The sequence below is a fragment of the Melozone crissalis genome, unplaced genomic scaffold, assembly GCF_028551555.1.
Source record: "Melozone crissalis strain CALT ecotype California unplaced genomic scaffold, PUWL_Pcris_2 ptg000081l_1, whole genome shotgun sequence".
NCBI classification, from domain to species: domain Eukaryota; kingdom Metazoa; phylum Chordata; class Aves; order Passeriformes; family Passerellidae; genus Melozone; species Melozone crissalis.
The window spans coordinates 5,605,940-5,631,682 of NW_026535858.1; the positions used below are offsets into that span (position 1 = coordinate 5,605,940).

Sequence of the window (25,743 nt, forward strand, 5' to 3'; positions counted from 1 at the left end):
TTTAAATTCCTCATAACAATTTATAAATAACTCCTGGTCGTGGTTGCCACAGCTGGGGGTGAGCCTGCTGTTTGGGAAGGTACAAAAAGAGGGAGATTTTTGGGAAGCCTGGTGGGACTACAGCACCATGGCCTGGGGGTTCCCGAGGAGCAGCGGGGCCAGGCGCAGCAGCGCCCGCACGGGCACGTGCAGCCTCCTCAGCTTCAGCAGCAGCTCCGAGAAGTTCCTGCTCCCTAAAAACATCCAAAGCAAAGGAAAAGGGTGTAAAAATGAGCAAACATTTGCACAAAATTGGAGGGGGAAGCTTCAAAGAGCTCTGGAGGTGTCATCGCATGGATCCGTTTGTTGTGTGCTGGTTGGAAAGTGAAATTCCACAGGAGATCTCAAATCTCTTTGAAAAGAGATCCCAGATCCAGGAAGAAGAACACAGAGGGAAAGAACACCCAGAAAGAGGTGTGTAACAGGTAACTGGAATCTTCCATGCCCAGACACAGGAATTTGTGGCCAGCACAGGCTTCCTGGGACAGGCCCCCAGTCCCTCATGGATGTGGTGACATTTCTGCCCCAGCCCTAAGCAAGGAACAGAGCTCCCAAAATTAAGATCAAGCTGCCTCTCTTTCCCTTAGTAACCTCAGGACTGGTGCATTCCCAGGCTGCTGGAGAGCAAGGAGAAGCTGCCCAGTGAAAGGATCCAGGATTTCCCCAAATCCCAGTTCCAGACTCACCTTCCAGGCCTCCAGCTGCCAGCTGCCCTGGTGTGGGCACAGAGTGGTAGATCAGGAAGCACGCCAGCATGCTCAGCTGGGATTCCTCTGGAGCCTGCCCACTCAGGTAGGAATGCAGGGACACGTCCCCTCCGGCTGCAAGGCACAAGGAATACCCTTGGTGACATTTGGGAAGCAGGATTTCCACAGACAGATCCCACTGAAGTCTCCATTCCCCACAGAAGATGGGCTGGGAGGTTGTTTTCCCACCTCCTTCCTTCTGCCATGGCCACCCTGCTTTGGTCATTGTTGGCTTTTGCTCTGGGAAAATTCTCCCTGTGCAAGATGAGGAAGGAATTTTCTCTGGGAAACATCACCTTCCCTGCTAAAAACCCCCACCACTCCAGGCAAACACAATTCTCCAGGGAATGTTCCACAACACACTGAAAACGCCCTCCCTTCCCTCATCAGTTTTCCACACTTTTGAGGCAGAAATCAACCTGGATCAGCAAGACAAGAACCAGGTGAACAACAGGGGATGGAATGAGATGGTCTTTAAGGTCCCTTCCAACCCAAACCATTTCAGGATTCTTGGATTGAAATTCCTCCTTACCTTGAAGCCACTGATCCAAGGTGTTATCTATGGTGCACTTCATCACTGGCAGGAATTCCGAGTTCATGAAGAGCCCTCGGGTTGGATTCCTGCTCATCCTCTCCTGGTGGCTCCGGGAGCTGAAGAATTCCAGCACCAGCTTCATCTGCCACAGCTCAAAGGTCTCGGACATTTCCCTCCTTTCCAGCCTCCTCACGGCCTGGCAGTGGGAATTGGAGCAGGAATGAAACAAGTAAATGACTCCTCAACCCCTGTCCTCACTCTTCTGGAAAAGTGAGGAATGGCCACTGTTTGCCCCCCAAAAAGTGGGGAAAAGTGTTGCTTCCAACAGGAACAGGGGTTTCCTACCTGGTCGATGGCGATGTAGGTGGGCAGCATCTCCGGATTCTCCTGGGTCACGCACTCGTAAAGGATGGAGGAGAAAAGATCCAGGATTTCCTGTTTCTGAAGAAAGACAGGTGTCAAGCACAATTTATTCCAGGTTCCTGCCTGGAATTAATTAACTGAAGTTAATCCATGCAGTGGCATCACAGGAATTTGGGATAATTAATGACACCACTTGACTTCTTCCTTGGGATAATTAAACTGGGTTTTATGCCTTCCCTTAAATAATTTTTAAAGAAATTCCATTTAAAACACCTTCTGTGACTTCCCCTAAATGCTTCATGGCTCTCTGGGTTTGTTAAACACATTCCTCAAGGAATGCGACAAAAAATCCCGATATCAACCAACAGGAATCAGAGGTCATCCTTGTATTGCACAACATCCTGCAGGATATTCCCTGCCCCTTCTGGTTGCAGGGCTAAATTCTGCTCTAGAGTTTAAGGCAGGTTTTCCCTAGTTTTTATCCATGGAGTAAGTGTTGGTCCACACCAACACATCCTACCTGGCCCATGTCCATAGTCGGTTTGCAAAAATAATCGGCGAAGGAAAAGAGAGCGGGATCGGAAGTGAAAGCGGAAATTGCTTCTGGCTGGGAAAAAAAAAAAAAAAAGGATTAAAACACATTCCTAAAGTGAACTTTTTGAATTTGTGCACAAAGGTAGCAACAACTGATTTCCAAAGTGTCCAGAACACAGGGGAGAAAACTGGAACCCACGCCAAAGGTTGGAATCCATGTCTAAAGGTTGGACTCAATTTAAAGGCTAGACTAGATGATCTAAAGGCTGGACTCAGTGATCTAAAATTTTGATTCAATGATCTCAAGGTTGGACTCAGTGATCTAAAGGCTGGATTCAATCTAAAAGTTGGATTCCATGATCTAACGGTTGGATTCCATGATCTAAAGGCTGAACTCCATGATCTAAAGGCTGGATTCCATGATCTAAAATTTGAATTCAATGATGTAAAGGTTGGACTCCATGACCCTGGAGGACTTTTCCGCCCTAAATGATTCCATGATCAAGCACTTCATGGGCAGGACGTGTCCAACACTCGTGTCTGCTCACGGCAGATGCACCTACACAAGAATTCCTGTGAAAGCCACCAGAATTCCCCCCCCTCAGCAGCGTTTCTGGCAGGAAGCACCCTGGGGGCAGTACCTTGAAGGCGCGCGCTTCGGAGCTGCGGTGGGTGACGGTCTGTGCCAGGAGGCTGCGCCATCCCATGGGATCCTCCTTGTAGGAGAGCTGCCCAGCCCGGAGCTTCACGTACAGGATGCCACCCTTGGAAAGGATCGACCTGGAATGGCACAATGGGGCTGATTTATGGAATCAGGAGGAAATTCAGGCTGGATATTGGGAAGGAATTCTTCCCTGTGAGGGTGGGGAGGCCCTGGCACAGGTTTCCCAGAGAAGCTCTGGCTGCCCCATCCATAGAAGTGTTCCAGGCCAGGTTGGATGGGGCTTGGAGCAACCTGGGGTAGTGGAAGGTGTCCCTACCCATGGCAGGGGGTGGCACTGGGTGATCCTTAAATCCCTCCCAACCCACGCTGTACTAATGGACTGAGCTTAATTTAATCCTTCCACTTGACAAGGGGGCAATCAACGATTGGACTCATTATCTTGGAGGTCTTCTCCAACCTAAATGATTCTGGGATTGATCAACGGCAAGTAAATGATCTAAAAGCACCCCACTGCTGAGCAAAGATTGAGCTGGTTTCTCCCACCCCTCACTGGGGAGTGCAAAGATGAGAATGATTTCCACACCCCCACCCCAGATCCTGTGTTCCGATAAAATCTCTGGTTCCCACAGCTGCCCGCCACCTTTCGAGTGCGTCACGAGGGCGGGTGGCACTTTTGTGACATGGGGTGACACGAGAAAAAGCACTTCACAGGGCTTTGTAACAGTCCCCAACAGTCTGGGAAATGTGATATCACCACCACTCAAAACCAAACCAAAACCATGAGTAGTAGCTGCTCTCTGGTGCCTCCATCCCACTGCCAGTCTCTGCGGGTTTTACTATCAGGTTTTCCCCGACCTGTTTTTTTGCATGAATTATTCACCTCAATGGGTGAAACCCAACTCTGCAGTTTCTTCCTTTAGCCCTAAAGTGCTGTCAGATGCACAACAGTGACTTGATGAAACCCAGAGCTGTGGGAGGGTTTAAGAAAACCATGAAATACGATTACTACGAGGTCATGATTCAGTTGAGCGTTAAAAACACTTACTGGAGATGAGTCGTTCCCTTGCTTAAATCTATTAATAATTCCCAGTACCGGGGGCCCTTCACTCTGATCTGTCAATAGAAACATTTTATTACTAAATATAACCAGAATCATTGAATTAAGAGGCTTTTACTTTTTTTTTTCAGGGCTGGTTTATAGTGTTGCCCACACAGAAAATTCAGGAGGAGGTTTGTGTCTCCTACAGGGAATTCCCTGCTGCATCAGATCTTGGAAGATCTTGATCAAGACAGAGAATTGTCTTTGGAATCATAATGGGACAATGTCATCCAGAGTCAGGCTAAGGAATCAAAACCCATCAGATCTCAGCTCTTGAGATTTGTGACACAAAATCCAGGTGATTTTCCATTAAAACAGAGATTTCCTCCTCTACCTGCTTCAGTAAGTGGAGCTCTGGGAGAAGCGTGGGTGCCATCAGCTCCTCGGTGGCCTCCCCATACCACTGTGTGCCCTGCAAAACATCACGGCAGCCACGGGTTGGAAAAGATCATTTCCATGGGAAAAGGAAGGAAAAGGGAACCTTGGGGGGAACAACTGCCCTGGCAGCAGGCAGGGGGTTCTGTTCCTAAGTAAACACAGGACTCATGTCAGGAAACACGGACTTCCCAAGCTGTATTTTCCATGGATAGAGAGATCAACACCCAAGCTGTATTTTCCATGGATAGAGAGATCAACACCTAACGCTGGGCAAGGCTGAAATGTGAAGGTTTGGGAAGCATGCTGTAATGGGAACATGGAGAACTCTCTGCCAGAATCACAGAGATGCACCTCTTCCCCCTAAAAATTCCAAGAACTCAATTCTGAGCATCTCCCTTCTCCCATATAAAATAAATCCCACAGAAAGGACCCTTCTCTGAAGGAGAAACACCAAGTTGCTCATGTCAGAATTAGGAGAAGGCTTAGAAAACCACAAATGGTTCCAGCCACCTCTGAGCCTTTGGAAATTCTTCTGAAGAGGGAGAAGAACCTGGGTCAGTCAGGACACCATTGAAGACTCTGGTGACTCTCCCTGTCCTCCCTTCTGCTCTCCACGTGCCACCAAAGCGCACCTGAGGCGTGAGTGGGTTCAGCCCAACCCTTCACTCATTTGTGCAGAATCCACCTCGTCTCCACCACAGCTTGAAACCAAACCCAAGACGGGAGGCCACTCCAATGAAAACTGGGATAAATCCGAGTGTTTGGCCATCCCACAGCCCCTCAGGGCCTCCCAGGCACGTTACCTTGTAGGTGACCTCTATGAGGGCGTAGCAGGGGGAGTTGGTGTCCACGTCCACGGGAGTGAGGAGCCTGGGCTCGGCCGCCAGCACGTACAGGTGACGCAGAGCCTGCAGGTGGTACCTGGGGTGGGAACCAGGAGCTCAGCATGGGCTAGGAATGGTCCCACACACCCAATTCCAGCTCCACACCTAAATACAGCTAGTGTAGCCATGGTATTGGTTAATTAACAGAACAGGGCTTAATGGAGCACAACCAAAAGTAATTAAGGGTCATAAATGGACAGATCTTCTACAAAATTTTTTCCAGCTGAGCAAACTGGAGCAGCCTCATCACAGCAGCACAGCAGAGTTGGTGTTTCCTCACTGCCCAAAGATCCCTACCACTGTCACTTACTTCTTCCATTTCCCACATTTTTTTTTTAATGGAAAACGTCTAAAAATTGATTTTTGGTAAAAGTCCATCACTTGTCTTTTGTAGGAAGATGGTTCAGCTGAAGGAAATGGGATCCCCACAAAAGCCTTACCGATTGTCCGTGCTGTGAACAGGGAAGTGAGGGTACAGAGCACAGAGAAGAGCAGCAATGGAGGAGTTGGAAGTGCTCAGGGAATATCTGTAGGAAAAAAACAACATTGTCCTTTAGTTTTCCTTCTAAAAAACACAGGAGGCCAAAATAATTTGGTGGGATGAGGAAAGGAATTTCCAAAAGTGCACGAAGACAACAAGACTCTCTCTGCCAACAGAAGGCGCATTTATGCATCCATATATTAAAATCAAGGAAATGGAGGAAATGGAAATAAGGGCAGAGATCTGCCTTTGGAAAAGGCCCATTACCTTCCTCCTCCCAGGAAGAGGAGCCCCAAAGCCATGTGGTGAGCCAGGTGGAAGCCATAGTTCATCTCTCCCCCCGTCTTCTTGTGCATGAACCGGCAAAGCTGGAGCACTTTGAGGTTCCCAGAGCCGGCCATCACCATGGCCAGGGCCAGGAGAAGGACACTCAGGCACGTTTCCAGGTTATAGTGACCTGTCTTCAAGCACAACAGAGAGGTTTCATCACAGTTCCATGGCCAACAGCACATTCCAGGTGGGATGATCCACCACTTTCTACCCCAGAGCTTGAAAACCACATTCCCCAGAAGGAGGGAGAGCCAGCAAAGTCCTTCAATGATTTTCAGCTCTGCCACATCCTATAGATCACGTGTAATCCAGGAAATTGAAAGGGCTGGGTTTGTTCCCATTGAAGTTTTGCTGAGGGTCACACAAAGCCATCTTTTTGCTCGGAAAAACTTACTATGGACGCCGTCGGAGCCGACAAGCACTTCAGGAAATCCGTGGCATATTTGTACTAGAAAAAAAAAGGAATGCCCAGTGAATATGGATCCAAAAGGTGAGTGACAGCTCCCTGGGAAGTGAGTGGAATCAAATAACCCTCCTCTTACCAGGCACTGAAATGCTGCCAGATTTTCCGAGCCGGCAAAACGAAATCCCAGGGACAAACAGGCTCCGGCGATGATGTAGACGTGAGCTTGCCTAAGGAACAACACAAACAGGAAATGACTAAATGCTCCTCTTCTCCTCATCTGAATACACAGCACAAACCCCTTCATCCCTTAAAAATAAAAGGGAAGACTCATCCTGTATAGGATATCCCATATAACAAAACTCTCCTTTACAGGACAGTAAAACTCCCTGGGAGGAGATTTTTGGGATGTTACTCACGCCAGCGTTTCCAAGCTCAGGTCTTCAGAGGAAGGCAGCTCTGTTGCATGAAGAGAGATAATGTTCTCTCTTATGATCTGCAAAAAGCAGGGAAGGAAAATAAATCCAAGGGAAAACTGATGGCTCATTGAAACTTTGGCCACCAAGAGTTCATAAGTGATACCAAACAGGTCTAAGAGAAGGAAAAGCTGTTTTTTCCCCCAACAGAGACCATCACCATCCTGTAGTTTACATAGGTATTGAGCTCTTAAAAATTCCATGCAATATCTTGGAATATCACTGATTCCACTCCTGGGAAGTTATTCCTAATGCTCAACTCCATGCAGCAGTTTTGGACCTGGCAATGCAGGGAAAAGTTGAATCCCTTCTTTCCCTGACATCATTTTGTGTCTGGAATAATCCCATCTCTCCTCAATCATCTCCCTTCCAGTCCCTGGTGCTCCTAAATCCATGGATCCCAGGGGACAGTCACCTGTGTCATGTTAATGCTCATTTCCTTGTGCTCCTGGCATGACTATGGAAATATCCACACAGAAAACAATCCAGGGAGGTGTAAAATTGAGAAACAAACACACCACACATAAACAAACACCCACCTGAGGCACATTGCTGTTGACCCACTTGGAATTGGGCAGAATGTCATCCCACAAAATCAGGCATCGAGCCAGGGTCTGGAAAAAGGCAGAAAATTTATCTATGGAATTGGGAAAAGCTATAAAAATACACCTAAAATTTAATGTAACATTCCCCATAAATTGTGTCATTCATCTATTTCTCCCCAAATTCTGTCTCCATGATAAGGAAGCTGCCACACTACAAGGAGGAATTCTTGGAAGGGCTGAATTTGGCTGGGAAGCAAAGTGTTCTGAATGATGGGCATGTTGGGCTGGAATTCCTAAACATAATTTAAATACACTGAGGAAGGAACCCAAGAGAAATCTTACCCTCAACAAAAGGAATTCTGGTTTGACAAAGTCCAGCAGATACATGGTGTCCGGTGCTTTGAGCCAGTCAGCAATGGATCTGCAGGGCATGGCAGAAGAAAAGGGTTTCCAGGTCACATTCCAGCAATTCCAAACCTCAGCAGAGCCAACACTAGGGCAGGTTAATCCTGCAGGAATTCCCTGGTCAATACCTGTTGTTGGTCTTCAGGTAGATCATGGCAAGGGCAAGGGTGGCACCTGGACAAGTCACATCCACGTTGATGGTGTCTCCTTCCTGGGAAAACACAGGGAACACTTCCCACAGGTTCACTTGGAAGAAAATGATGCTCCCAAAGTCATGGAGACACCTCCCAGAATTCCAACTTAAATGAGGCAGCACTGGCACCACGTACCTTGATTTGGTAACTGGGAGATTTGTGCTTCTCCCTGTGCATTCCTGCCTGGAATCTCCTGTGTCCCCCCACCATGTACTGGTAGAGCTGCTCGGGAACGTTGAGGTCTGACATCCCAATCAGGTTACTGCCATGCTAAGGAAGGGAAAGAAGGAAAACATGGAAGTGCCTTCCTCTAGGAGAAAAACCCACAGGCAGCTGGGAGCCAAGGATGGAACAGCTCTTGGAATGCCATCCCAGTGGATAATGAGTCTCCTGACTTACCCCAAGGCACACCATTCCCAAGGCCAGCCCTGATGCCAGGGAATAGGACTCTCTGTCTGTGCAATATTCCATTTCTGGGCCGGGGGGACGCCCTGGAGAAACCAAACCAGCAAAATTCACCTTTGAAAATTCCAGCTTATTGCTTAATTCCTACTGAAAGGAGAAAAAATGATCTGTCCCTCCTTAGGGAAGTCCTCATTGGAATGACAAGGAGCTGGCAGTTCATCCATCCACTCCCAAATATCAACTCCCTCCTAAATGTTATGGTTGGAATTCAGAGCCATGGTGAAAATGCCAAGTTTAACTGAGGATACTTAATAATCCTGAACCAATCCAAATGCTGTTGCTAAAAAAGGATTGCACATATCCAATTTCTAGAAACACAACAATCTCACCCTTAAAATTTATCCCATTCCCTGTTGAATAAACCACACAGTCTCCAAGTATAGCCCCACATAAACATGGAGAAAAGCTGTTACAAATTAACCCAGAATGAGAGCACAAGTGAGATCACAAATCTGCTGTTCACATCAGCTCTTAAGGCCTAGTGGTTAAAAACCCTTAAAATTCCAAACAGGGGAATTTAGGACACCAAATTTCCAGGTGGAATAAGTAGGAACAGTAACGAAGCTGCCATGTTTCTCTTCCTAAACCCAGTGACTTTCCTTTTTATGCTGTGCAAGCTCCCAAGAGTGACTTTCCTTTTTATGTTTTTCAATCTCCCAAGAGGAACCATGAGGTTTGGAAAAAATGGGAAGAAAATGTGGTGGGAAAAGGTGCCAAGGTTACAATCCCAACTCCCTGGTGCACACAGTGACCAGCCCTCATCCTGTTTTTCCAGTGTTGGCACCCACCTATCTCAGCCAGCAGCACCTCAGCAGTGTGCCTGTGGGCAGTGCCCTGGTAGACCAGGCCTATCCCGACCACGGCAGCCACCTGGACGTTGTGGGGCACATCCAGCTCCGTGGAGGTGGGAGGCAGCAGGGCAGGGATGTGGATGCTCAGCAGGCGCGTGATGGACATGTCCATGGTGCCCAGCTTGGCAGCGGAGACGCCGAGCAGGAGCCCAATGCTCGTCATCTCGTGGCCCTGGGAAAGGGGACAAGGAGCAGTGAGGCACATTCCCAGTGAGGAATGGGAAAACCCCTGTCCCAGTGTTCCACTGGCTTATCCCAATGAGCTGAGCGCAGGGTGGAGAGATCTGGTGGTAACACTGCTGGAAATCTTCGAACAGAAATGGAGGTTACTCATTTTGCAGAATGCCAGAATACTTAGGATTGGAAGGGATCTCGAGATCATCCAGCCTATCCCCCCTGCTCACTCAGGGAATGCATCCAGGTGGGTTTGGAATGGAGTTTATTCAGAGGCTCCATGCCCTCCCTGGACAGCCAGCTCTCCACCAAATCCTTGGAAAGAAGTCCTTCCTCACAATGAGAAAGGATCCTTCCAACCCAGCCCAAACCATGCACCACAACCATAACAAAGCAACTCAGACATTCTCCCACACCAAGAAACTCCCAATGCAGCAGCAGTTCAAAGAAACCTTCCTTGTTTTGCCTAAAGAATCCAATCCCACCGGGATCTGCCTCTCGGATGCGCCAGAATTCCTCACCTTGGTCAGGTAGTCGTGGATGTTGAGGGTGGCCAGCTTGGTGAGGTGCCCGTTGAGGCCCAGGGCCATGAGGAAGCCGGCGTACTCGTTGGCCAGCTCGGCGATTTTGGGCTTGTTGTAGACGATCCAGGCGGAGTCGATCTGGGAAGCGGGAGCGATCTTCAGGCCGGCGGCCACGCCGTTGTGGAAGCTGGCCCAGCAGGCCATGTTGGGGGGAACATCGATGTTCCCGCTGTTCAGATCCACAGTGGTGTTCCTCGGAGGGGCACGGCCTGCCATGGGAGAGGGGGTAACAGGGTCAGGAAAAGCCAAGCTCTTCATCCAGGGCCAAGTGAGGGAACAGCTCTGATCCAATAATGTTCAGGAATGTCGGGACAACCCTTTGCAGGATCCTGTATGACCCCAGCACTGTTTAGGCCATTTTTCCACTTCTCCCTCCTTCTGTACCTAATAAAAGGTTTCAGTGTTTGATAACACTGGCCTTGACCATTCCAGAAGGATCTTCCACCATTCCAGGTGGCACATTCAAAGCCCAAAGGAGCTGCTTCCTCACAAAACCCACACTTGAGCCGTGAAATTCTTAGTGGAGAAGATGCTGTAAAAATTACTGTAATGGGATAACAGCTGGAGGAAAGCCCATCCTGCTCTGGGATGGACTGGGAAGGAAGCCCTGACCAACGTACCAGTGAGGTTCAGCTTAGGGATGGGCAGCTGCTCCGTTGGCACAGGATGGTAGGAGAACAGGGTGAACATTCCTCGTCCAACTGGGAGTGCCATGGTTCGCTGGCACAGCTGCAGCAACCTGGTGGGGAGGTGAATCCAAAAAAGACATGGAAAAATTTCCCAAATATAAACACCTACAAACAACAGGCACTGGACAGAACCATTTTCCCCTCACTGTGGCTCCTTCCTTCTCCTTTTGAACCAAATCTTTGGTCCTTACAAGGTTCATCTCCAAGATACCTTTTAGCTGCTGGAACCTGGCACTATTTTTCCCTTAAAGCTGGTTCAATAAATCCATTCCACAGACACTTCCCAGCTGTGCTGGAAGCGAGGTGAGGGGAAAAAGTCAAGTAAAAGTGGTTGCCCCGTGGGATCCTGCTATGAGTGGTGATAACACCGAGTAATAACTCACGTACAGAGGTGATAAGGTGCTTCCAAGAATGCCGACCACAATTCTCTATGACTTAGTCTGGAAACACTTTCTAAACTCCTTAGATTACTCAGCTCCCTAGGTCAGATTCAGAACCATGAATGCTGCATGGTAACGGTGTTCTCAGGTTTGCTTTTCGATTCGGTTTTTAAAGAAGAGGTTTTTAATTCCCCCCAAATTGAATAAAGCAGGACAGGGATAATCAAGGCACTGGACACAGGTTTCAAAGGAATGGCATGGGACAGTGAATGTGCTTTCTGCGGATTTCCAAGGTCTCCCGTCTCAAGACCAGCCTGTCATAAAGGGTTCTCCAGCTTTCGGCAGGGCATGGATGGTTTGGTCTCTACAGAGTAGGTCCTGCTTATATTTCACATTTTTTGGGCAGAACAAACTGCTACAAAATCCCTTCAAACCCAACTGATCTCAGCGTGCTGTTTGCCCTTCCCAAGAACCCCCTATTCCAACAGTGCTTTGGAATGGAACTCCAAAGACTTGGATTATGGGTTTTTCTTGTAATTAGATTCTGAGCCTCCAAAAATATCCCCACAACCTTTCAGCTGAACGAAATACTGGGAAATAGAAACAGCTGGAAATGGAGAAATTTCCAAGGCCACATTGGATGGAGCTTGGAACCACCTGGGATAGTGGAAGGTGTCCATGGCCACGGCAGAGGTTGGAATGAGATGAGCTTTAAGGTCCTTCCAGACCCAAGCCAAGCCAAGCCATTCCATGTTTCCAGGACTCCCTACCTGTTTTCCTTCTCCTCAATGTACTCGTGGTCACTGGCCTCTGGCATCTGCACCACGTTGACGCGGACGGGCCGGGCGCTCTGCAGGAGCCTCCTCACCTCCTGCACCCGCAGGTCCTCGCTCCAGATCAGGGACATCACCTCCTCGTTCATGTCGTTCATGCCATCCTCATCCTCCTCCGACTCGGCTGCCGACGGAATGTCCGAGGACGGCACCGTGCCCACGGACTGCAAGGGAAAGGGAAAAGACAATTCCAGGGTGGGAAAAGTGCCAGGAAGGCACCACGGCCTGAACTCAGCCAGCACAATGTGATGGGTCTGTACACAGAAGGGATGGACACACCGATGGAGGGTCACAGCATTCCAATGCTCCTTACAGGAATTTAAAGGCCTGGAGGATTTCCAAAGATGGAAATCAAGTCGTTTTGCACAACCAAATGGGATAAATAACTAAAGACAAGAGGATATGACACCTCAAATGCATTGAGGAGGTGACGTGTGATGAAGTTCTTGTCCTTTCAAAATCTTTCCTTGTTTTGGAGCAGTTGTAGGAAAGGGTTTTCCTTTCCCTGCCTACTCCACCAGCCCAGTTCATGATTCTCCCAATTTGTGATCAGTCCAACCAGAGCTGCTGTTCTGCAGATTCTACTCCAAACCCTGTGTTATTTTTTGTTGATGTTTTCACACATCAATTTGGATTCCCTCCACAACCACCTTGGAAAAGCAAATTACCCATTAAAGCAGCCTGCACAGCAGAAAATCCCAAAATTCCTCACTATCAGAAGACTTGGGATTCATCACAGCACCAGAATGGTTTTGGAACTTCCACACATGACCAGAAAAGCACCAAAGCTTAGGAACACTCTTGGAAAACCCTTTTCCCATGCGAGATTCAAGAAATGCTTTTCTAAAACTCTACTCTCCTGTTTGCTGACATCACACAAGTGAAGAGAGGACCCAAAGGGAACAGATCTTCCTGTGGTTCTCTGGGAACATGTGGCCCCAGGAAGGCAACTAAATGAAGAGCTGATGAATGAAACCCAATTTCTTCTGGTAAATCCACGCTCAATCTCAACACACAACTGCACCACCCAGAGCTGCAGCGTCCGTTCTGAAACAGGAAACTCCACCCTGCCCTCCTGAGAAATGACAAACAATTTGGGGTTTGAAGCTCACTTTGGCCTTTTAAGGTCACATCAATTCGAGGCATTGTTATAAAGTCAGTGATAAAATCAAATTTATCATCATTTTCGATGATTCGTGAGGGTTTCGGTTGGGCACAGCTTCCACCAGCAGCAAACAAAAAGGACTTTTTGTGTGGTGGCAGGTGGGGTCTGACCTGGAGTTAATTAACCTTTCTGCCAAATTAATTACAGTTTTTATATGCAATTAGTCATAAAGCCTTTGCTGCAGAGAACTGGAATAACTTTAATATCCCTTCCAAAGCTGAGACGGCAAAAAAGGATCTTGACCAAGGTGGACTTGAGATTTCAATTCCAATTCCTGACTTTGGAAAAGGCTCCAATCTTCTGCCATGATGGGGTTTTATGCCAAATCTTTAGGAAGGTTTTTTGTTTTCAACAAAGGACATTTCAGTGAGAAACAATTCCTTGGGATGCTGGTGATAGCCACCATCAGAAGAAAATGTTGAAGAGAAAAACAGCACAGTGTTTTTTAAATAATTTTACCTCAGGATACAAGTAACTAAAACCTTTTTTGGAAAAAAAAGAGAAATGTGGCAAGTGTATTTCCAAATCCAGCTCTTCTAGTTGAAAGGAGGATGCCAGCCATGCCAACACAATGAGCCTCTGACAAATACCCATTTCCTTCTCCTTCTGCCATGGCTTGATGGCAGAGCCTCTGGAGAAAGCATCAAAGAATGGGAGGAAGAGGAGGAATCCAACAGCTCTGGAAGTAAAACTTTTGTCTAAATTTAAAAATGTGATTTATCTTGAGTTTTTTCCCAGCTATCCATGATTACCCATCCCTGCTGGATGTTGCTTTTCACACCAAAACCCCTGTACATGTAAATCCTCCATTTTGTCGCATTCAGTTTGGGAATTAAGCTGGAAATCCCTGAGCTGCCTGCTGTGCCCAAACCCTGGGATTGAGAAATCCCTTTGTGGCCACACTCACGGATTTTCCCTTCTGCAGGCTCCCTTCCCAGGCCTGCTTGGACAAATCCTGGCGGCCGATGAGGAGGCACACGGCTTCCGGCCAGTCCGAGGACGGCTGCTCCCGGCACTGGTAGATGGCATCCCGGATGGGAAGGGCCACGCCAAAGGGAAGAGATTCCAGATCCCTCAAGGTGAAACCTTAAAATTAAAGAGGCAAAAAAACCCCCTCAAATAAGTGTTATCAATCCCAGACAAAGAGTGCTTGCTGTTATCCAAGCACGTGGTTATTTGGGAGTGTTGTTGATCCGCTCTTACCAACACTGGTCATCCAAAGGACCAATTTTTCAGCCAGGCTGGAAACAGAAGTGCTGGATTTGAAATTGCACCTGGAATATTAAGGAGAAGCCAATAAAAGCTCATCCAGAAGTCAGCAGGAAGTCACAGACTCAATAAAACAACACCAAAAAAGTTTCCATACCGATTGTCATCCTGCTCCATCTGCTGCTTCCGTTGGCCTAGGAAAGACAAGGCTGTGTTAATTCCATGTTTTCCAAGCTTGAGACACTACCAGGAGGGAATCAAAGCATCCTTACCTGATGTGATCTTGTACAAATAATGGGAGGCTTCATTCAGCACAGCGCTCTCATCCCCAAGGATGTACAGAGCCACACTCTGGGGAGGAGAGACACCAAAAAAAGTCATTCTGGGGTTATATTCCTGGTATTCCTTTGCTTCCCAGAAAAACAGGCAGGAAGTAACTGAAATACAACCTCAGAAGTAGGGCAGGTGTAGTGTGGAGAAAAGGAGACTGAAACAACTGAACAACAACAAACTTTGAAGCTTTAAATTTTGGGGGGGGGGAAAATCCACCCTGAAACAATGCACTGAATTTTCCCTCATTGCTTCAGAGATAAAATATAAATATCATCCCAACAGAAAAACATGCTCCCAGTTATCCTTCTTGTGTTTCTCACATTCCATTTCTCCAGCAAGACACACACGTTTTCCACTTGGTCTCCTCCACATCTCGGCTATTTTGTGAAGGTTCCAAGTGAAAAGGCTGCTGGATCCAGCCAGCAAAATCCAAGGGATCAGTCACTACATTTTGAAAATTCTGGGAAAAATCACATCCAGGTAAAATGACTTTGTGGGCTTTATGAAGATCTTTTAACTCTGAGCTCTACAAGGGCAGATCAGGCAGAGAGAGGAGGAAAACAGATCCTGGCTTTTCTTCCCTGTTTTTCTCCTCAGGCACCTCAGGCTTGACACCTCTGCTCCCAGCTGGAAGGGTTTTCCCATCAATGAGTAAGGAAGTGATGCTGACCAGGAGATACCATCAGCACTCACAGGACTAAATACTGATGTTGGGGCATGCCCAAGGAGAAAACTGGGGAATTCTCACTCCCCAAATATAGATAATTCCAAGTTCCATTATTACTTTGCACAAACCACAGAAAAACACAGAAGTGGTGAAGCTGCTCAGCTCCAATACATCCAGTAAATGAATCCCTCTATTATTTCACCCTCCTTTAGGGATGTTTCACTCCCAGGAAATTCAGCAGCTGGAGCAAGCCCTGCCCACAGGGCAGTGCTGACAGAACAAGGCACATTCCCTGTATTCCCTGTCCCCCAGTACTCACCAGTACCACCAGTTTGCTCCTTTCACAGATCCCTGGTAAGTAGGGATAAGGCTGCACTCCCTCTCCCTTCAGGCAGGAACTCAGCCACTGGAAGATACTTGGAGGCTCAGCAGAAAAAAAGGAGGGATGGAGCATGAAACCTGTTTGGACTTAAGATGAACAGCAAAGACCATGAGCTCAGGGAAAAGGCACAAGAATTCCTCACCATTCCCAACTCCTCCAGCGTTTCCTTCAACAACAAAAATCCAGCATCTCCCCACAAAATGTCACAGATCCCTCGTGTCAGATGGGATTTTATGACAGGAAGGAAAACTCAAGGCACCTATTTAAGGAAGAAGAATTACCTCAAAGGAATAAGCAGGGGATAATCCTCCAGAATAAGGGAAATGTTAAAAACAAAGGGAATATCCAAGTATCCCAGAATAGCCAAAGGCTTAAACTCACCCTGGTCAATTATGCAGGTCTGCCTGGAGGTTTTGATAAGGGCTGGGTAGTCCCTGTAGTAATAATCCATGTAAGCTTCCAGTTTCAAATCCCTGGAATGAGAGAAAGGGGAGTCACAGACTTTTTCCCCTGGGAAAAAACCATTCCAACCTCCTAGATGCCACTTTTGGGCAGTTGCTGCTGGGAAGAATTTGGAGCCATGGAACAAATAGGAAAGGTTTTAAATATTCCTTTCCTTCAAATACAGGGCAAGTTTGCTCCAATTTGGGCAATCCCATCAAAAGAAACGATTTTCCAGTGGGAATACCTGGCCAGCTGAACCAGGAGAACCACAAGGGAGCGGAGTCCTTCTCCCATCAGACTGTTCAGTTTGAGCTCCTCATAGATGAGGTGGAGAACAAAGAAAATGGCAGGGATGTGGGTGAAAAGGACGGTGGAGGAATCCAAACTGAGGCTCTGGGAAAAGTCATCCCTGGAAGCTGAAACTTCCAGAGGGTCCAGGCGCAGAGCTTTGGCAATGGGGTGAGACTCGAAATTCCTGTGGTAGTCAGAGCTCAGGAGATATTCCCAGTCCTAGAGCAAAGAAACAGAAAGAAAGACAGAGGATCCATGGTGAAAATAATTTCCAGAAAGGTAATTCCAAAGCACTGTTACAGAGGAATTTTTTCCCTAAAAACCAATCCAAATATAACAGAGGGAACCATTTCTTACCTCATCTGACCCAGTTTCTGATGGCCTTGCCTTCTTTGGAGCAATGACTGGGGAGAGTGATCCTTCAAAATCAAGCTGCAACAAATTAAAGAAAAAGAAATAAAAATAGAAGAAATAAATAGAAAAAGAAAAATTAAATAAAGAGGTTTCTGTGTGATGTCTTAGGAACCAGGGTTTCTTGTGATTTCTTTGGAACCAAGGTTTCCTAGGTGAATCACAACATCTGAACTCAAGCCAAGTAGGACAAGATGTGGCTTGAGGTACTTCTGGATTTGCTGAAGAAACCCCAGAAACACAAAATCCTCTTTAAGGAACAACAATCTCAGTTGTGACCTGTGTTTAAACTCAGAATTGATTTATTATGTATGAGATTAACCAAATTTAATACAGCAGTGTTACGTGTTGAGGTGGAATCAAATCTTCATCATTTATTTTTATAATAAGCACCTCATAAATGTACCTCATGACAAAGACAGAGTAAACCAGGCCTGAAAATTAAAGAATGGATTTGCTCACATTCCGTGTCCAGCAGAGCCTCTCAGTGTTGTACCCCATCATGTTCATGAGACAGGTGACAAATAAATTCCACTCTGAGTGGTAGCTGGGCCCTCCCGGGGCGTTGTAGGCGTTGTACCACTTCACCAACATCTGCACAGCTGTTTCCTTGGGCAGGATGGCTTTCAACCCCTGCAGGCATCTTTTCACTGTTGGAAAAGAAGGAAACCATCCATCAGCTCTGGTTTCCTGGGATTTGCTTCACCAGTGGTGGAAATCTCCACAGGTTCCTCTTGCTAGACATGCTTTCAACTCAAAATAAAGCCACAAAACTCCAACAGCTCTTCCCTGAGTTGAGCACAAATCCTCCAATTTGGAACAAAAATAAGGAAAAATACTCCTTTTTTTGCTCATTACTGAAACCAGCTGTGTCTGAACTGGCACCTCAGCCCTTCCCCAAGCAAAGCAAAAGCCGCCCAAAGCTTTGGAATCCTACCTAATTCCGAGGTGGCGATTTCAGGGATACTGATCCGAACCATGGTGTTACTGCTGAGCTCCTGGAAAATCCAACAAAAGTGGAAATAAATCAGGAAATGCATCAACTGCAGGCAGAACCATTTTCTATCAACTCAGAACTCCTTAGTGGGTGAAGATATTCCCAAATCCTGGCTTTTGCTACATTAAGTTATGGAATTCAGGCGCCAGCTCTGTGAAACACTGGAAATCTTGGAATTATCTTGAAATAATCTTTGTTATCAAAAGTGTTGCACCAAATGACAGGGAAATACCTACTAAAGTTACTCTGTTGTGGACAGGATCCCTCAGAGCTTGGATGAAAGTCCCAAGCTGCTGGAAAGTGCAGTCCTCAACATAGGGGGAGTCATGGATCTTGGAAGAATCCCTTAATTCCGGAACTGGTGACAAAAGCACGCTCTGCAAAGTGGGAAAAATGAGCCCAGTTTAGAGTTCAAATTGAAGTGGAATTCAGAATTAAAGTGGATCTGAGCAAAGAACAGCTGTAATTGTTGGGTTTGAGGTACTAACAAGAAACTTGGAAATTACTATAAATCTTTCCAATCCCTGCCTTGGAAGTTTTATGGCAAACAGAAATAAATAAACAGGGCAGCACCACAGAAATCTTCTTTAAACACAGTTTATTCAGAGGATTTACAAAACAAGAAGGAAAGATTCAATTGCAAAAGTCACCTTAGAAGATAAAAAAACATTGATCATTACAAAAAAAAGGAATATTTCCTTATTTGTTACCTCTTCCAGGGGCCCCAGGTGCTTGTTCAAAGGCTTGGATGGAGTACTGACACTATCCAAGGGAGTGCTTGGCCGAGGCATTGGGTTGGACATTGTCAGGGATGGAGCAGGAAGTCCAGGAATAAAAACCTTTCCTACCTTTTTGGTAGAAAAAGGAAACAAAAAGTTAAGTTTTTCTCTAAAAATACCCCCCACAAAAATTATTTAATTGCCCCATTAATGCCATGGATGCTTCAGAACTCCCTTTCCAGCACTGCTCATAAATTAGGGAAGGACAAGGTGTCGCTTACCCGAACCACTCCGGAATAAAGCACCAGATTCCCACTGCCTTCCAGAACCAGCAGTGTGTCAATTCCCTGGAATAATCAAGCAGCACATTCAGCTCCTTGTGCTTAATTAAGGAGGCATGACAAGGACATTCCACAGGTAACAATACCTCCACTGGAGCTGCATCCTTTGCTGGAATATTGGTGACAGAGCCAAAGATCAGCTGTGATTTATCGTTGCTCTCTTGGAATTTTACACACCTAGGGATTAGGGGGAACAGGAAACATAAAAGGTTTGTCCTGGGTGTTGTTACAGAAATATAACACAGACTTCCAACAGTCCAGTGAATTTTTTGTAGGTTTTGTGGTTCCTTCATCCTTTTCCCTGCTTTCCCAAAATAAAGCAACTTGTTTTTAATTTTCTAGTTAATTAAAATCCCTGATGTACTTCCAGCTGGGAATTTCTGGAGTGCTACCCCTGGTTCACATGCCCCCAAGAAATGCTCACCTCAGCTGGAGCTGGGATTCCACTAAAAAGCACAGGAATTTCTGCCCACAAAGGTCAGTGGAAATGAACACCTTGGATGCCTGGGAATTCTTCTCTCTGGAAAAGAGACACAAGGACCAGGTTAGAACCTGCTTTGCTTTGGAGACTCCATGAAACATTCAGAAAGCCTGGAATAACACACCAGAGAAAACTGGTCTGAGTGCTCAGTTCTCTGCAAGGGAGCCAGGCACTAAGGGAACATCATTTCCCAAAAAATAAAATCAGGGAGCGAAAGTCCATGAAGACTCCAAGATGGCTCCAAATGAAGAAAAACCACTCAAATAAGCAGTGATTTCACTTAAATTCCTGCTTCCCAACTCTTATGCCAAGAAAACCAGCTGACCTCATGCTTGGGACTGTTTCTGTCCACAGGTGGTCGATGCAGAGCTCAGGAACGATCGGCTCCGTCTCCGGCGTGAGGAAGGAGTCGTTGGCAATGGAATTTGGGGAATGGGTAACGCTGGGTCTCCTTGGGGACTGGGCACTGCTGGAAAAGTTGAACCTGTGCACTCCAGAGAAGGAATGGACTCCCAGGGCTGGGGAATGGGAACGGCTGCAGGCAGAGAAAGGGTATGGATGAGAAGGAGATCTTCAAACTCACGGAAAAATCAGATATTGATGCAGTCAAAAAGTGGATCTTCGAAATTGGGATAGAATCAGTCACTGGATATGGCCAAAAAGTGAATTCTCAAAATCAGGGAGAATCCCAGGGAGCTCATCTACTGACTTAAAAAACGCAACCAAACCCTAAACCAGGAAAAAGCTCATTGTTGATTTCCTTTAGTTTTCTAGCACAGGAAAACAATTCTTTAATTATTTTCCAGGCATCTCTGTCCAAATCCAACAGATGAGATTTCAAAAGACTTCAGATGGTCCATTCCATCAAAAATCTCTCCCAACCTCTCTCCTCTAATTTCTCTAGAGAAGTCAGCCCAAAACACTCCTGGGATTCAAACATCCCACAGACATTCCTTGATCCATGACAGAGCAGCCTCCTTGGCTCTGGCACAGGCACCACCCTCCTGTACTACTGGGATAATGCCACAGGAAGGGCATTCCAAGGGAAATTTCAGGTGCTGCAACACAAGAGGCACCAGAGCCTTGGATGGAAAGACAGAGAGCAAAACGTGTCCATGCTATTCCATGGGTGCCATCCTTTGGGATTTGCTGTGGGTGCTCACCTCAAAGCTGCCATGTTGGAGATGGTGGGAGAGCGGGACTGCAGGTTGGGAGAGGAGCTGGATCTGCTCTGGCTGTGGATGGAGGAGTAGTTCTGGAAAGGGGAGCCCCCAGGGGAGTCTCCTTTGGAGAGGCTGCGGAGATGAGCGGTCAGGGAGCTGCTGGTGGCCATGTGCTGGGGGGTGCCCCCCTGATCTGGGAATTTCAGCACCAGGCTCTGCTCCTGGGAGGAAAACCAATGGCATGTGGGCAAGGGCAGCCAAGGAGAGGCTTCTCCAACAGCTTTTCCCATCAGTTATGTGTTACAAATTCATGCTCAGCCTACTGAGTTAATCCCATCAACCCTGCTCTTCTACTCCCACAAAAACTGCTCCAATGGTTTTTCATAAATTACAGGATTTGGTTGGAAAAGACCTTAATGCCCAGCCAGTTCCACCCTCTGCCATGGGAACACCCTCCCCTATCCCAAGCCCTGTCCAACCTGGAACATTTCCAGGAATGGAGCAGCCACAGATTCTCTGGGAAACTCTGCCAGCGCCTCACAACCCTCACTGTTGGAGTTTTCATGGCACTAAGTTACTTTCCACTTTTCCTAAGCCTTCTGGTCCAATGTATGGAATAATATATCAATAATATAATCCATGACCATCACCACCCCATGATGCCCCTGCTCCAGGCAAATCCATGGGAGAAATGTCTTTAAAACCAAAAGAACCAGCCCCACTAGATATCTTACTCTTATAAATGAAACAAATCCCAAATCCCAGCCATTCCTAACACACATAAGGGCCTGGAAATGCACAGAGCTGTTTTCCAGGGATCTTCATTCCCCAGGGAATGTGTACCTCTGGCTTGACTCTCCTGAGGGCCCAGACCGTGTGTAAGCTCTGCACAGTGTCGTAGGTCATCACAATGGAAGGGTCAGCGCTGAGGAACACGATCCTCAGCGTGTGGTCAGCCATGTACTGCACCCGGGACAATCCAAACACTCCTGGAAAACAGGGATGCATCCCAAAAGATCAGCCCCACAATGATACTGTGAGCATCTCCCACACTCTCTCCCTTCCACAATCCAGGTTTCTCCCCTGGGCAGCCTTCCTGTTCATGCAGCCACTCTAACTGCATGCTTGGAAGTGACTCTTCCCGAATTTTTTGCTACAGGGACACACTGGGATTTGCTGCCACCCCGAGGGACTCCAGTGACATCCAATGTACCTCCAGACTTGCAGACCAGAGGGGCGATCTCATCCAGGGGGTGCAGCATGCTGAACATCGTCGGCAGAGGCTCCCTAGGGAAAAGGCAGACAAATCAGAGCCTGGAATGTGACAGCAGGCACACAGATCCCATCTCAAAAAGCTTGCTGGATTCACTGAGTAGACTTTTTCAGGATCTCTGTTCCTAATCCCAGCTCTTCTGGGGACTAGAGAATCCCAGGGGAAAACCCAAAAGAGTGGATAAAAGCTGCTTATCAGTGCATTGTCCAACTGCTTCCTTTGGGATCCACAGAGGGCTTCCACAGGGGCTGGGAGCCGCAGCCTACAGGGAATGGGATGGGATCCCCACCAAAGAGGAAATGGGATCCTGCAGCTGAGAGAAAATGTCTTGATAACAATCCCACAGTGACTCTTCCATGACAGCCTGGAATCAATTCCTAGGACAAACCTCAATGGAATCAGGCTGGTGCTTCCCAGATCCTATTTCCAGGACCAGCACTCCCAAACAGTTTTTAACACTCAGCTTTGAGTGTGCTCATTCAGAGTCAATGGGATGGGATAAAAAGACTGGAAGAAGCACATCAATAAAATCCCAGAATGGTTTGGGTAGGAAGGGATCTTAAAATGATCCCATTCCCCCCCCCTGCCACGGGCAGGGACACTTCCACTATCCCAGGTTGCTCCAAGCCCCATCCAAGCTGTCCTTGAATGCTTCCAGGGAGGGACCAAACACAACTTCCTCCTTTTCCACCCAATTTTACCTTTTCCCATCAGAAACACACGGATCTTTCACCACTGCCCTCCAACTCCTCCATTCCTTATTAGATTATCCAACAGGAAACCACCCACATTCCTCATCCCATACCTGGGTGGACTTGGAGGCACCTCATGGGAAGAACTGCTGCGCTCAAATAACAACCCATACTTGGTTGGCCAGACACTTGCAACCTATTAAAAAAAAAAGGATTTATGGTGGGATAAAAAATAAAACCATGTGCTGTGTTGATGATGTCTTATAGGAAAATAAGATGTTCAAGCTTTTTATGCAGAGCAGGGAAACATAAATGTGAAGAAAAATGTTCAAAAAGCGTGGCAGAAGTTACCTGGAAAGGCAGAGCAGCGATGTAATCCTTCCCCTCCATGCTGTGCACGTTTATGCAGGAATTCTGCAAAATGCAGATGCATTTCTCCACTGTTTCCTCACTGCCTGGCACTGGAGAGGAAGGAACAAAACAATTACACAGTGAAGTTTCACTCTGTTTCAGACATCCCTTATACACAAAAAGTAAATTCTGACATTTCAAGTGGTGGTGAATGAGCTCCTGGAGTGTGTCCAGAGAAGGGAATGGAGCTGGGAAGGGGCTGGAAAACAAGGACTGGCTGAGAAAGCTCAGCCTGAAGAAAAGAAGGGTCAGGGGAGACCTTCTGGTGCTGCACAACTTCCCTGACAGGAGGCTGCAGCCAGGTGGGGGTCAGGCTTCCAGGGAACAAGGGACAGGATGAGAGGAAACAGCCCCAAGTTGTACCAGGGGAGATTCAGGGTGGATATTGGAAACATCTCTTCCCCAAAAGAGTATTCAGCCCTGACACTGGCACAGGGCTATAAAAGCCACGTGGATGTGGCACTTGGGGATGTGGTTTTGGCAACAGCTGGACTCAGTGGTCTCTGAGGGCTTTCCGAACCTAAACAATTCCATGATTCCAAGCCAAGGGAGCCGAGCGCTGAGCATTTGCCCAGCAGCACAAGAAGCAGGACACTCACTCACCATCAGCTTTTTCCGATTTTTCCTGGGGGATAATGAAGTCACACCACAAGGCCTGAAACCCAACACAGCATCATTAATTCTCCAGAACGAGCTGCTCCCACACAACATCACCTTCCCGTGTTCCCTGTCTGGGAAGGGTTTGTGCATTCTCTCAGTGCCCCTCTCCCACATTTCTGTACCTGCAGGACGGGGCTGTCGACGGTGAATGCCTTGTACACGGTGGACGCTTGGCTTCTGCTGCCCTTGCTCCAGATGACCACGTTGCTGGCCACGTATAGCTCCTCGTCGTAGTCCACCTCCTCCCCAACATCACTGATGCCTTTCCTCAGCTGCCAGCTTTCCTGGAAAACAGAGGTTTGTCAAGGGAAAGCCACAAGAGCCATGGGTGTGATGAGTTTGGCACAGAGAAGTTGTGGCTGCTCCATGCCTGCAAGTGTCCCAGGCCAGGATGGACGGGGCTTGGAGCATCCTGGGATAGTGGAAGGTGTCCCTGATCATGGCAGGGGGTGAAATGAGGTGATCCATAAGATCCCTTCCAACTCAAAAAACCCTGGCATTCCACGGTAAAGGACAATCAGGATCCATTTGGATTTATTTTGATGGAAGCCAGGGAGGAATGGGTAAGGGAGACCCTTTGTAGAGTTCTGAGATTTAGAGTGAACCCCCTTGCTCCCTAAATTCCTTCTCAGAGAGAAGCTGGGATATGGATGGATCCAATCTTAGGCTCGATCTCCATCACAGCTGGGGATGTTCACCCGGAGAAGAGAAGCCTCCAAGGAGACCTTAAAACCCCTTCCAGTGCCCAAAGGGGCTCTAAGAGAGCTGGAGTGGGTCTCGGATACGAGTCTGGACTGACAGGACAGGGGAAATGGCTTCCTGCTGCCACAGGCAGGGTTAGATGGGACACCGGGAAGGAATTCTCCCCTGGCAAGGTGCTGAGGCCCTGGCACAGGCTGCCCCATCCCTGGAAGTCAAGGCCAGCCTGGAGAAGCTTGGAGCAACCCGCTCTGCTGGAAGCTGTCCCAGCCCACGGCGGCGGGCGGGAACCGCACGGGCTTTAAGTTCCCTTCCCTCCCAACCCCCGGCTCAGCCAGGCCCGTACCCGGTGCCGGTCGTGGATGGTGACCTCTCGGAGGGAGCCCACGAGCCCCGCGGCGCCGTCGGAGGAGCAGAGCTCCGGCGCGGGCTGCAGCCGCCGCAGCTGCAGGCTCAGGGCGCTCGGGTGCCGCCGGCTCTGCTCGCGGCCCCGCGGCGCGAACTCCTGCAGGTCGCCGGCCGCAATCATCGTCGCCCTCTCGTCACAGTGGTCCGACATGGGGCCCCGATATCCACATTATTTCCGGGACGCTCCGGCGGCTCCCGCGGGCACCGGGACGCGCGGGGAGCGGCACCGGCGGCCCCTCACGCGGGCGCGGCCATTTTGGCGCTCCCGCCCTGCCCCGCGCGCGCCCGCGCCGCCATGGCCGCGCCTCGCGGGGCGCCCGCGGCGCTGCCGGGGGAACGCGGCTGCTCCCGGCGTGTCCTGGCGGGAATGCAGCGCCTCTCGGCACATCCCGAGGGGAGATTACCCCCAAAAATTGCCATTTCAAAGTGCCACAGTCCCGCCGAGCGCTCTTGGTGGTGGCTGGTGACTGCTGTCCTCCCGTGGCGGCTTCCGTCATGGATCGCCCAGCTCGCAGCCTGGGGCTGTGCTAGACTGACTTTAAATACGTTCAGACGCGATGTTGGAAAGTAATTCTTCCCGGTGAGGGTGGTGAGGCACTGGAAGAGTTGCCCAGAGAAGCCGTGGCTGCCCCATCTCTGGAAGTGTTCCAGGCCAGGTCGGAGTGACTTGGGATAGTGGAAAGTTTCCCAGTGCATGGCAAGGAACTGGGTCATGTTTAAAGTTCCTTCCCACCTAATTCATCCCAGGATAAAGAATAATCAGAATCCATATAGAGTGATTTTGATGGAAGCCAGGGGTGTAAAAGGGAGGAAAGGTAAGGGAGATTCAGAATGAACCCTCTTGTTCCCTAAACTCCTTTACAGAGAGGTGGTGGTATGAAGATGTATCCAATCTTAGGTTCAATCTCCATCAGAATTGGGAATGTTCACCTGGAAAAGAGAAGC

At 48.1% G+C, this 25,743-nt stretch overlaps 1 protein-coding gene across 1 annotated transcript; it reads right to left on the bottom strand.

The window, feature by feature from the left end:
- On the bottom strand, positions 1 to 25,033 carry ANAPC1 (anaphase promoting complex subunit 1). Its single transcript, XM_054290403.1, has 47 exons — positions 24,737 to 25,033; positions 23,814 to 23,975; positions 23,635 to 23,686; positions 22,972 to 23,081; positions 22,734 to 22,816; positions 21,869 to 21,942; positions 21,499 to 21,644; positions 20,656 to 20,876; positions 19,818 to 20,027; positions 19,436 to 19,531; positions 19,098 to 19,188; positions 18,952 to 19,017; positions 18,662 to 18,799; positions 18,188 to 18,328; positions 17,892 to 17,952; positions 17,417 to 17,604; positions 16,901 to 16,975; positions 16,497 to 16,762; positions 16,190 to 16,281; positions 15,746 to 15,894; positions 14,699 to 14,777; positions 14,584 to 14,620; positions 14,421 to 14,491; positions 14,125 to 14,303; positions 11,990 to 12,216; positions 10,771 to 10,889; positions 10,088 to 10,359; positions 9,330 to 9,564; positions 8,476 to 8,567; positions 8,212 to 8,346; positions 8,011 to 8,093; positions 7,820 to 7,898; positions 7,472 to 7,546; positions 6,876 to 6,952; positions 6,596 to 6,686; positions 6,448 to 6,501; positions 5,991 to 6,184; positions 5,683 to 5,769; positions 5,162 to 5,279; positions 4,315 to 4,392; positions 3,927 to 3,994; positions 2,859 to 2,997; positions 2,204 to 2,290; positions 1,666 to 1,761; positions 1,318 to 1,516; positions 726 to 860; positions 1 to 233 (listed from the first exon to the last, which is right to left on the bottom strand). The coding sequence occupies exons 1-47, from the start codon at positions 24,947 to 24,949 to the stop codon at positions 118 to 120; spliced, it is 5,856 nt and encodes a 1,951-aa protein (XP_054146378.1). The 5' UTR covers positions 24,950 to 25,033; the 3' UTR covers positions 1 to 117.
- Between the last annotated feature and the right edge of the window lie 710 nt (positions 25,034 to 25,743).

Bases quoted from the DNA above. Each gene is read 5' to 3' on its own strand.
- ANAPC1 (XM_054290403.1), bottom strand. From the start codon at position 24,949: ATGTCGGACCACTGTGACGAGAGGGCGACGATGATTGCGGCCGGCGAC. The intron at 21,645-21,868 runs GTACATTGGATG...CCTGTTTTCCAG, and splicing joins TCTGGTCTGCAAGTCTGGAG to GAGTGTTTGGATTGTCCCGG. The intron at 5,280-5,682 runs GTAAGGCTTTTG...TTCCCACCCCAG, and splicing joins GTTCACAGCACGGACAATCG to GTACCACCTGCAGGCTCTGC.